A 13,113-nucleotide genomic window follows, 5' to 3' on the forward strand; every position below is an offset into this window, starting at 1 on the left:
CTGTGAGTTGAATGCGATATAAAGAAAGGGGAGAATTCGCAAGCATCCCGGTACCAGTGGCACTATTGTGATTTGATTTATGGATAAGAACACTGTTATGTGAATTGAAAGAAATTTGTCCTCTAAAATGATAAATCAAAAATGTCGTAAAGTTTTAAAACTATACGACAATGTTGATATCTTTATTTAAAAAAAAAAATAAAAAATCGAGGAAGCACGTGTTCCCAGGACCAGGGTCGTATTTACGTATGAGTCGTGTTGACAAATATTCTGGGACCAAATGTTCTAGGAAATATTTTATTTTCTATTGGTATTCATGATTTTATTTATTTATTCTACACAAAATTAAGGCCCAAGGTGGTAAAAATGTTAAATAAGACCTTGCTCAGGTGTACGATAATGCACTAATTCTTGTCCTATCGGGAATCGAACCCAGGATTCGTTACACCAAAGGCGTGTGCTCTTGCCACTACTAGACCACCGGGGAGAACTAATAAGTATAAAAGAGGGCCAACTTTTGCCTTTCTTAAGATGTCATATACCACATTTTAAGACCTTGAAGTAAAACTCCCTGGCCTTTAGCACGTGTTGGATATTAACAAGCAGGCAGAAGCTAAAGCTATTGGATGTACGTGGTAGCCCAATTCTGTTTTCGAAGCCAGAATTCTATAGGCCTACTTAACTCGAATAGTTTCTAAATTGCCTGAGAAGATTTTATCTCAACACTGCCTACCGGGAAACGAACCCCGTCCTCACGCACCAAAAGGCACACGTGCTACGTTTTCGCCCACACAGAAAGGAGTACTTTGTCCTTGAAAACAAAAACCAAAATACAGTATGCACAAGAAAGAGAAATTACTAGATAATTCATTTACTTTGAAAGGAAAGTACGTACAACATTCAGTTTTGTAGCAGGCACAACAACAAACAGCGCACAGGGCAGACTGCCAAGGTCAAAATGCTAAAGCACGCACGAATCCTCGAAAAACGTCCATTCATTCATTGGCGGAGGAATACCAAAGTCAATCATGGCCTCATTTCCCAACAGCGCACACATACACACAAACACACACGCGATCAACTTCCAGATAAACGAAAATAAAACAGAGAAAGAAACGGGGGTTAAGGAATTTTGTGTAATTGCTTTTTGTATGTCGAGTAGGCTCTTCGTTTTCCTCCCAAATCGTTTCTGTATATGCAGTGTTGAGTGTCAAAAATTACACACACTCTATCCAGTCAGTGGCTTCAGTTTAGAAAATACACACAATTCTGAAATCTTTGTTTATAATGTCAGCAGAGAAAGCTTTTGACAGATTTATTCTGGCACACCGTCATCGGTGTTATATTTTTGCGACAGATTTGTTTGGACTGCGTTCTATCTACAATCTTCTCGACGTCTCTTGGCATCTTCCATGTTTCCTTGTAATACGCGTCTGCTTCTTTCTAATTATCAATAAGTATTAAGAACTTATTATTAAAGAGAGAAAGACTATAAAAATTACATTTCTCTCGTGGCCCCATAAATAATAGCATTGGCACGTTTTCCATTATTTCGTCTGTGTGTGTGCCTTGTGTATCCAATGTTATTTACAATTTTGTTCAGCAATTCATGTTGGAAGTATTTTACTGGCTGTCACGCATGCTGTGCAGGGCACTGGGAGGAATTCGTGGAAAAGATATTGTTTATACTTGGTGGGTGAAGTCTCAACAGAATTATGGATTTAGGAAACTGTTCCGAGATGTTTCTTCGAAGGTTTTTTTTTTCTTTTTTTTAAATTCAACTTGGCCTGTAAGGAGAATAATTTTAAAATGCGTGCATGAAATAAACTATGAAGAGTAATTTTTCTTTACCAATGAGCCTCTTACGTACAATTTAGTCGTCAAAGTACAAAAAGACAAGTAGTGTCTCAAATCATTGTTGGAATAACCAGAGGCGTAGACAAGGGCGCCGAATTCTCTGTAATCTTTTTTTGGGGGGGGGCATTCAGATGCAGACGGTATATATATATCAGAATTTTAAAACAAAATGCATTCAAATTATGCCAAATATTGTATACTCATAAATACAATAGGGGGCCCGGGATCGTAGCTCAAAATGTGCGTTTTGACATTAACACCGGAATTTGATATTTGATTTTATGAGACCGACCTCAGATATCGAGATGAGAGGGTGGAGCTATCGGTAGATGTAGGAGAAATCATATATAAAGTACCGGTGTTAACGCAAAATCGTAAATGGGGCCACGGTGGCTCAGTGGTAGACAGACTGCTCACCTCTAATGCGTGGGATGCCTGGTTCGGCCCCGGCCAAGTAAGTTTCTGGTGGACAACATCGTGTCTGTGAGTTTTCTCGGTGTACTCTTGTTTCCTCCTACATTCTCATTCCAACAGAATGTTCCGTTATCATTGACTTGCTTTAATCATCTGTTTCCCTCAGCCCAAAGGATATTATTATGGGATGTTACAAACTGAAAGTAGAGTATTACTATGACAAGTGGCGTTCTATGGGGTATCAGCCGTCCTTTTAAAAGAAATTGTACTCTTCTTTAATTTTATTTATACACACAAAGTGTACTGAAAATTATTTTAAATCAAATAGAAAATGACGTATTCTAAAAAAAAAACGAAGACTACCTATCGTATTTCACATTCAAGGTTAGCAGAAGATAAAAAAATTATGCCTGTTGTTTCCTTGTTTATGTAATAAAATTAATAGGCCTATCTCTAGAAATCCTATAATTAGTGGCTATATGAACATTGCTATTTCTAGTACTACTTCGAACTAGATTTCTTGATCACAAAGTGTGATCCGCAATATTATACAGCTTGGAAGTATTAATGAAATTATTTACATTTGTTAAACTTAATCGCTAAGGGCGCGGTGTGGCATTCTTTTTTCTTCTTCAATAAGGCAGTTTGATGCTGTCTTCATGCACATTTACACTTTGTACAGTTGAACTTTCTTTTGAATGTTGTTGATGCGCTCGAACATTATAGGAAGAAATACCATTTGAGGCTGATATCAGTTTTAGCCTATGTACGAAAACTCAAATGAAACCTTAAAAAGTGCTCTAAAATTCAGAAACAGCAACATGGAATTTTCCTGTCAATGATAGACGTGCTTAAAAGAGTGGCCACTAGGTGGGAGCACCAGTTGGAACTCTATAGCTAGAACTGTGGGATATTTCGATATATCGATCAATCGAAAGTTTCAAATATAGAAACATTGAGGTCAACAGTATAAAGGTCGACATTTTGATATTTTCCGATATTCAGTATTTCATTTTTTTTAATTTTGATATGCGTTGCCTCAGTTTTTTTGGTACCATTTTAATATGTATTTCTGAACTTTTCGATATTTTTGATGTCTCGATATTCGAACTCGGATATAGTACAGTCCTACATTACGCGAGGGCAGAGCAATAGTGTAAAATGTCAGCACCAGTAACAACACGCATCAGAAAAGAACAGTTGAATCGTTTTTTGGGAAGTGAAGAGATCAAACCCTAATTACTGCAACCGATGTTGAATTGAAGTAAGAAGTTCCGAAACTAGTTGTCGTTAGTTTTGCAATAGATCGCATCCCTGTGGAGCATTTTGTTGAGTAATCGCCATTTTCACACTACTGCTCCGCCCTCGTCTAGTGTTACAATTTGCTATCAGGCTGCCATGTATCCGTCATTGTTCAAAAACTTTTTAAATTTTAGGATACTGACTTTCGTAGTATATAAGGTTTCTTCGTAGTCTGCAAAGTGTTATTGCTTGAAAATGGTTAATCGTATGTGAATAAAACACCTAAAATTCGAAAGAGGAAGTATTCAAGTCCATATATTACACACGCATATACACACCTGATTTCAAAGTGCTATATTTGATTTAAGAAACTATGCAGATTTGTTACAAAATGCAAAATAATTGTGGTTAGATCAATTTTTCAGTTGAATATAGCCTTCACCGGCAATACGGCACACATCAAATCGATAGTCGAACTCTTCCCATACCTTGCATACTGACAGAGAAGTTGAAGTTATCTCATGGTTGGTGGGAGATGTCCTATTGTGCGTCACTCTTACACACACTACTGACATCTCCCGCCAACTAAATGAAACTTTAACACTCCCTCTTTCGAACTGTAGGCGTTGTATTCAAATACGATTAGTCATTTTCAAGTTAGGACGAAGACTTTAGAGACACCGTGTGCTTTATCGATGGCAAGAAAAGTACTGGAATGGAAGTCATTTGAGTAAACTGATTGGAAATAAATCGTATTTTAGATTATTGACGTGAGATCCGGAGTTCGATTTCGTGGTCAGCCGTATTATTTTTTTTTTGGAAAAGAATTTGGACATCTTTCTGAACAGTGTCTGGTATCTTACTTTTAATATATAAGATCTGAACCATCCAATTTTTCCCCCTCACATTTCATTGTTAATTGTTTTTGATGCAAAATAACTTCGTAGATCTATCTGGATTTATGTTAGTAAATTCTAAAATATTTTTGTTTTTGTTGTTTCAGTAGTGGTCCCCACCGACTCGAGTGACGGCCGCCCTTCGGACACAGAGGAACTGATGCGAGGGGACAACACAACAGAAGTAGCAAGCGAAAAGGATGTCTGTGAGGAAAAACCGCATAACGACAATAGCGTTGATGAACAGGACAACGGGAAGAAAGAACTCAATTTTGAGGTTGGTTTGATTTATTCGTATTACAATTTATATATAATGAAAATAGTTTTATGTCATGTCAATTTCATGATAGTCATTTATGGCATAGTAAGTTCATGTCAATTTTGTGAAATCCTATCAGCTATAGCAATACCATAGCTAGGGAGTAGAGGAACAGCTATTGGCAGTGGCGTGGGTCTGGGGCTGACACACATTACGGACTGCCGTTAACAGTTCAAGCCCCGTTGCTACCCTTTCGTCATATCTGCGTACAGAGCGCGGCTAATTGCGTTGTAACGTATTACACACAACTTTTCATTCTTTAAAAACTGAAGTCAATTCCTGCCCGGGCTAGTCCGTCACTGTGGTTATAGGCAAGGTGACCAGAACTTTTACTTTCAAAAACGGGACGCATACGAATCAGCGACGGGGGGGGGGGGGGACTTCCACATTGCATTTTGGGACTCAGTAGTGTTTTCAATTTACAAAATACACAAGTAAGAATGATAACACATTTCTAACTTAAGTACTACCCAACAATACTTTTAAAAATTCAATACTCAGAATTGACACTCAATTCCCACTTGAACCACAGAACACACTATTCTCATTTGAATATTCAGAAGTTTTAGGCACGGCTGAACCTTCCCAATGCGTGTTGGTACGGAAGAGTGTAGAATTAGCATTGACCATTTATATTTTGAATAATAATTACGGGACACCTGGGTCATGTTTGCTTAAAAACGGGACACTTAGGCATCCCGTTTGAGAATCAGAAAAAAAACGGGACAACGGTTGAAAATAAGGGACCGTCCCGGCTAAAACGGGACGTCTGGTCACCTTGGTTATAGGAATAGGTGTCTTTGCTTTCTTGCAATAGTTCCCACACCATCCGACAGATGGCGTCGATTGCTTAATATTTTCTGATTTGCTGAAGTATAATACTTAACGCATTCTGGATTTTGCGGCTGATATCGTATCTTTGCCTGATTTCTCATTGGGTAAATACCTAAAGTCTGTGACAAACATCTTGGCATTTCAGCTAAATGAATAAAACACAAGCTCTGACGCGACGTTGCCAAGTGGTAAAGGGGTGCGGCTATGACTTAGCTAAGCAGACGAACTACAGCGTGATCAGGTGGCAAGGAATAGACTGAAGTGAATGTGTACAAAATAAACGTGGCAATACCGCAGGCCTCTCATTTGTTAGCAGCATTTAAAGGGAACTTGGAGCGCTGCCTTCAAATGCAAAGATGTTTGTCACGCCGTTTAGGTAACGCACGTTATATTGAGGTTATCTGGCGGATGAATTGAAAACTGCTGCAAAGATACCGGTACCGGTATGTAGAATCTACTTATTTTCTTATACACATGCTATTGAAAGAACAAACCCCGTACGTTCACTTGTGCTTAACTGTGGATCAAGAGAATACAGGGGACATTTTGGTAATTCCAAGTCTCTTTATGATATCAGCATTCCATTCCGTCAGCACCGTCTTTCATACGTTCCTCGAAATTAGATATTTCTAATGATACCGAAGTTTGTTCTTTTGTTGCCTTGCATATAATCCTTTACGCCAAGCGTTCTCAACCTTTTCCACTGGCGTATCGCTGTAAGTCGTACGTACCACCCAGTACGTATCATCTACAGACCAGGAACAAGGCGACCCACAATACGAAGCGAGACAGTTGTCTCGTCTTGTAAATTTTATAGAAATTTCGTCTCAATTCTCATGCGAGGTCCAAGAAGGGTGTTGTATAACAACATGCAAACGATATTTATTATTGGAGTAGATTGTGTAATGACTTGCCTATCTCTAAACGTTGTTAAATACTCTTTACTATGTCCATACGATCACTTTATATCAATTTATAGTTTTTATGTTATGAATCGTGTAGCACTGAAATAGTGTTTGAGATCAAAGACTTGGGTTAACTAGTATTGGCTACTAAACTCGTGGAATTTGTCGTGAAAAACCAGACCCGAACTTTAAAATGTACACTCATATCCAAACTTATTGTCGCATATCTATAACTGTCTTTTTGTAAGAATATAATTTGATTAAGATTTTGCAGGGTACTTTTAATACCGATATTGTGTGTATAATCGGGAAATGTATGGTTGTAGTAAATTCGTACGAAAAGAATTATAAATACGAAAATTAGAATGAATAGAACAAAATATTGCTAAATGAACAAGAAAGTTTTATTTTCGTTTTATTGTTCTTATTTACTGCTCTTTTGACATGAAATTTGCCACATATATGTCTTTGCCCATTATACACATACTAACATTATAAGAAATACCGGGCGAATTCGTTATCAAAAATAATATTCCTACAACATACACCGTATTTATAAACATGCGACAATAATTTTGGACATTTCGTCTCGTGAGTAAGTAACACTATCAAGGAAGCAGATCCTTCTCGAGTAAGTGTTATGTAATAGAATTAAATTTCAGGAATGTTCTCGACAGTGACGGATCTAAACTGGGACCGGGGGGCGTAGTCTCCTCCAGTTTTTTGAAGGACAAAAATAATTTAAGGTATTATTTATATACAGTGTTTCAAAACGACACCTACAACGTGATTCCTGACACGAAGATACGACAAAAAATATAGACCAACCTATGTGCACAAATGCTTCCTTTCGGAGTTATAGGCTGTCGAAAACATGAAAAAATGAAGGTTCATAGCTCCAAAACTATGGGACCTACCGTAGTCAGGTCAAGACCACTTGGAAACTAGTATGTGCCCTATCCAAATATCCAAGTTTCGGAATTCTACGGTACTTCTGAAACAATTTTTCTAGAGGTAGTTGGTGAGTACTTCAAGTGATATGCTCATAGCCAAACTCATTCTATAAAAATTGTTGCGTGAGTACCTCAGGATTCTGAAACATGTATTCTTGGATAGCGCACATATTAGATCCTGAGTGAAGTCTTGACCCGACTACGGTAGGACCCATAGTTTGGAGCAATGGACCTTTAAACTTTTTTTTTTTTTTTTTTTTTTTTTTGCATGTTTTCAGCAGCCTATAACTCCGAAAGGAAGCATTTGTGCACCCAGGTTGGTCTATACTTTTCGTCTTAACTTGATGTCAGGAATCACCTCCCAAACTTTGTCGGTGTTGTTTTGAAACACCCTGTACTTTTGAAAGTTTATAGTAACCGTTGTTTTTTTTTTATTCTTTATTGGATTTTTTTTTTTTTTTTGAAACTTTAGATATAGTTTCACTTACAGTTTTTCTGTTATACAATGTGTAAAACAATATACTTGAGGCCCACAATGTGAAAGTCCAACCTAGCTGTAATATCCATAGGGAGAGGGGTAAGTTGGGAACTTCTGCAGGGCCAATTAAAATTTGTAAACTCAAGATATACTTACTAGTATCATAGTTTGTGTTCTGCCCCCCCTCCCCCCAGTTTTGACCTTCTAGATCCGCCACTGATTCTCAATAACATTCGTTAAAAATAAGTACAAAAGGTGAACGTTCTGCTGGAACAGCACCGTTGACAATGGTCTATTAGATGTTGGAAGAGTGAACATTTTTGTTTCGTTTAAATTAGCAAAGAAGTTGACATGGTTTTTGTGGGTGTATATACACTATATATATTGTAAAAAAAAAATATGGATATGTGCGTGAGAAACAACAAGGAATCAGTGTGTCTTCGGTGTTTTTATTTTTGAAGAGTCAAATGCATGTACTTTCGTGTGAAAAGGTTGTAGAAGTGCATTTTGTACAAAATAAAAAAAAGATAGATCGTTACGTTCTAGTAATTCTTTTGTTCTTTTTGTGACAGGAGTTTGAGTGTGATGTCTCTGTCGAAGGAGTTGAAGCGGGTCAAGAGCGACAGGAGTTCTCCTTCACACTCTATGACTTTGATGGCCACGGGAAGATAACGAAAGATGTAAGCATTCAACTACTACTTTCTGTTTGTATACGTCCAGTGGCGGCTTTTGAGGGAAGCCCCATCGGTAAAAATTAAAATTTTATCCTATAAACTAAATAAAAGAAGAAAGCTTGTCTAATATAATAATTCGTATAGACAGCTTTTTTTTTTTTTTTTTTTTTTTTTTTTTTTTTTTTTTACCGGTTTTCCCTCAAATGTCGCTACTGTACACATCGTACACGTACATTTGCATATACGGTACAGTGTATTTCTGTAGCACTGATTTTAAAATCACCGGCAGTGAATGGCGTCTCTCTATGGCCTATGGAACCCGGGGGTTCAGTGCCGCGTTCACAAAAGCTCTCCGCCGACTTCTATCCTTAGCCAACTGGATCCAATTTTTACTTTGTATTCCTATTTCTGCGAGACCCATCTTAATATTGTCCTTCCAAGTTCGTCTAGGTCTTCTTAATGGTCATTTTCTGATTGGTTTTCCAGTTGAAACTTTGAAAGTGTTCCTACTTTTTCCATTCTGGCTATATGACCTACCCACCTGAGTGTCCTAGACTTGATAATCCTAACAATGTTAGGTAAACGGTATAAATTATGTAGTTCCTCGTTATGAAGTTTCCGCCATTCCACATTCCCTTTCCTCTTGGGACCGAATATTCGTTTCAGGATTTTTCTCCCAAATACTTTCCTTTGAGTATATTATTATTATCATTATTATTATTATTATTATTATTATTATTATTATTATTATTATTATTATTATTATTATTATTATTATTATTATTATTATTATTATTATTTTGTATTGACTTTCGGTGTTCTACCATCATGAAGCAACTAACTGCCAACCTGAATTTAAAAAAGTTTCTTTTTGGTAACCTCTTCTTTGCCTTTCTTGCATCACGTTTAACGTTTTATCATAGGGCCATCTCACAGTTCTTCCTTGTGTCTTACTGATTGGTATCGCTCTCTTGTGGTACTCATTTATCCAAACATCTTAAATTTTAACATTAGGCCATTGCTTGTGTATAATTTATGTCCTTCATTCTGTTTTCAACTTTAAAAAGTTCATTACTGAATTTTCTATGTCCATGTGCCTGTAATTTGAGAATTTTTCAATTTTGAGCCCCCCATTCGATAGAGTATCAAAAACTATCTGAAAGAAGTGATGGAATTTTTCGCGTCACTCTTACCGTTCCCGAGATATTGGCCCCAAAAAGTTCCGATTTCGGGAGATTTAAGGAGCCATATCGCGGGAAGCATAAGTCATAGAGAGATGATATTGGTGTTGATCAATACCTAAAAGAATGGTGAATATTTTGGTAACAAATAGTGACCAGTGGCCACTACCCAACTGACCAATATTTTGGGAATAGATTTCTCACAAAAAAAAAAAAAAAAAAAGTTCATATGTACATGTGGTCGGAAGTACATAGTTTCGTAGTTACAGACTACCGAAAACGTCAAAAAGAAAAAAGAAAAAAAAAACTTGTTCCACTACCATAGGACCGATCGTAATCGGGTCAAGGCATCACTCAGGAACTAGTACGTGAACTATCCAAATATCCATCTTTCAGAACATCCGATACTTCCACAATCATTTTTAGACAGGCTGTTTGGGAGTACTTGATCACTCTACACCTACCTCTCTAAAAATTGGTGTGCAAGTACTGGAGCATTCTTAAACATGGATATTTGGATAGTTCACATACCAGTTCCTCAGTTATGTCTTGACCCGGCTACGATAGATCCCATAGTAGTGGAGCTATAAACTTTTAAAGTTTCTCGTTTCACGTTTTCGGCACCCTATAACTCCGGAACTATCCACATTTGAGCAGAGGTCCATATAAACTTTTTTTCTTATTTTGATGTGATGAATCTGGTGCCAAAATCTTGTGACACACTTATGTATGATAAAAAAGAGGTATGAAAAAGTAGTATGATAAAAAAGAGGCGCTGTGGCGGAGTCAATAAGGCATCTGTCTACCAACCGGACGTCCCGGATTCGATTCCAGACAGGAAGTTTTTCTTGTTGTATCGTACCCTTGTTCCATTGCGGCACACGGGCTCTGTATAACGTGGGTAGTGGGGGAAACTTTCCTTAGTATAGTATAAAGAATTAGAAACTCGGTTTATGCAAGCGCAATTTTCTCTGAGAAGCCCATATTAGCTCTATTAAAAATTATTTGAACCATTTTGTCTTCGGTTTTGAATATCCAAATAATTATTTATGATTCGAACAATTAGTTGGGATTTTGACATCACAAGTCCATATCTTGCCCCTGCCATAGAGGGCCAAGATATGATAGCTAAAATCTGCATGCCAGGTTGTAGTCCTTCGTAAGCTTCCATACCAGAAATTTTATTTTAGGTTATGCTGTATTTTTAAAGTATTATTAAATGAACATTTTTTTCTCCTTTTCGTAGGATATTGCTGGATTGGTGAGAACAATCTATGATGCGTTGGGATCTTCGATCAAGGTACCACACTACGGCAGCAAGACCATCAAAGTGAAACTGACCGTGTCACCCGACAAGCGTGACGGCAAGACAAGTTCAAGTCCTAACCCACAGCGGGTGAAGTTCAAGAAAGACCTAAACGTTACAATACGCGAAAGCACGCGGAAAGAAGAGACTGGGAGTGGCGTAGGTGTAGGGAATAGTAGTAGTAGTAGTACTAACAATAACAATAATAATAAAGACAGTAAACCGTCGCCGGAAAAAGACACGTCCCCGAAGACCAAAGAGAGGAGTTTTGGTGTGAGTGAAAAGTTACTGTCGTCGAAAAAGTTCCAGTCAGTGCGTCACAATCAGCACTTGTACTGTTACCAGTTGTCACCAGAACTGACTCGGCATTGCAGCTCGTCGCCATTTCGTACACGAAGAAAATTCCGAGAACGTTCCAGTTCTTTGCAGCGGCAGGAGCTCTTGGAGATCATCCAGGCGAACATGGAGAAGAACAACCTAAGTTTTCAAACCTCTAGGTAAGATCCTTTTTTTAAACAAAGTTATCTATAGAATGAGACAAATATAATTTAGAAACGGTTTGTATATTTGATTCGAGAGTCGAGTTTTTGGTATTGACTCAATATCATGAATCATATACATACTTCATCTTCTGAATTTAACCTTTTGTATTCCAATTTTTAAACTTTCTTAGAACATTACATTTGAGATTAATAAAGTGTCTAATACATCAGTAACCAAGTTATTAAACATACGTGAAATTAGTATGCATACAATTTTGAAATTAGTATGCAAGAAAATAAGATTTTTAATAATTGTTACTTAATAATATCAAAATAGAGTCTTCATGAAGCCATCACACGTATTCATAAATATGGAAGCAGTCACACAGATGTTATCGTAACAGAAAATAGTACGTAATAAATTATATACTGTATTGTTATAAATTCGAAATAGGTTTTATGTTTAATTAAGATAAAAGATTTCTTCTAACTTGTGTGAAGGGAAGGAGCTTAAGATACTAATCGCATTACCTCTTTGTATAGCTAGGCTAATGCGTTGTACTAAAAATTGTTGGCTTCTGGCGTCGCCTGATTTAGTAATCAAATTGGAACCCAGTTCTTAGAACATTAATTTCTGGTGGGTCCAAGTCTAGAAGATTGCAAAACTATCATCAGCTATTTGGATCATCAAATGGGAATCTATATTAACGTGCATAATTGGTTTTATTGTTGCCCTGTATGTAAATTGTTTTATATGGATCCATATGGATGGCCGTTTATATTCACTCAATAAGGGAAAAAGTATTCACCAATCTTCTATTCAAAATCTGATGTACTTGTTATGTTCTATTGGAACACTTCTAATATATTAACAAAAGTGTATTAGAAGATTTAAGGGTTAACACCTTTTGGAATACTCTATAATAATTACACGTAAGGCGCGTCCGATAATTTTGGACATGAGTGTACCTTCCTGAAGAAGGTGACACATCTTTTAATTCTATTGTTAATGAAGTGGTCTATTTCCCCAAATAAAAACCAATACCAAGCAGAGCATATGCTCCCTCCTGTCCTTCTAAGCCGGTACCCAAGGCTAAATGTAACATTGCGCCCCTTTCCTGTTGAATAGGAAAAATTCAGGATGGTCAGCTACTGGTATCGATCCCAGGACCATTCGAATGTGAAGGCGAGACAGAGGGTAAATCTGGTGATCATATTTTGAAAAGAAAATAAAGAAATGGATTCCACTAAAAAAGAGTCACATTGCCAATACATTTCAGATCTTTGTCTGGGTTTTCTGCCTTTCAATTCCAAGTTTTTTTGTTTTGTTTTTTTTTTAACCACGAAGGCCCAAAATAAATTAGAATATCGACTCTCCCGGTTTTTTTTTTTTTTAATATTTTTATTTTATATCAGACTCTTCCTGCACTATTCCCGCGTTATTTACCATAGGTAGAATCCTTTGAGAAAGAGACAGACAGGCGACAAGTACTTTAGTTCTCTATGGTATATTTGTGACCGTTGTAGATATTTGAGTGGCTGACGGCTGATATCATGTTGGTCCCTCTTACA

The 13,113-nt window shown here is 37.1% G+C and overlaps 1 protein-coding gene across 1 annotated transcript in view; it reads left to right on the forward strand.

The window, feature by feature from the left end:
• nkd (NKD inhibitor of WNT signaling pathway naked cuticle) overlaps positions 1 to 13,113 on the forward strand; it is a 266,099-nt gene that overhangs the window by 241,141 nt on the left and 11,845 nt on the right. The window contains exons 3-5 of the mRNA XM_081759681.1: positions 4,517 to 4,686; positions 8,471 to 8,578; positions 11,000 to 11,556. Coding sequence (XP_081615807.1) covers positions 4,517 to 4,686; positions 8,471 to 8,578; positions 11,000 to 11,556 — 835 coding nt within the window. The remainder of the gene's footprint in view (positions 1 to 4,516; positions 4,687 to 8,470; positions 8,579 to 10,999; positions 11,557 to 13,113) is intronic.

Source organism: Thermobia domestica, chromosome 1 (genome assembly GCF_964235325.1).
Source record: "Thermobia domestica chromosome 1, izTheDome1.hap1.1, whole genome shotgun sequence".
NCBI lineage: Eukaryota > Metazoa > Arthropoda > Insecta > Zygentoma > Lepismatidae > Thermobia > Thermobia domestica.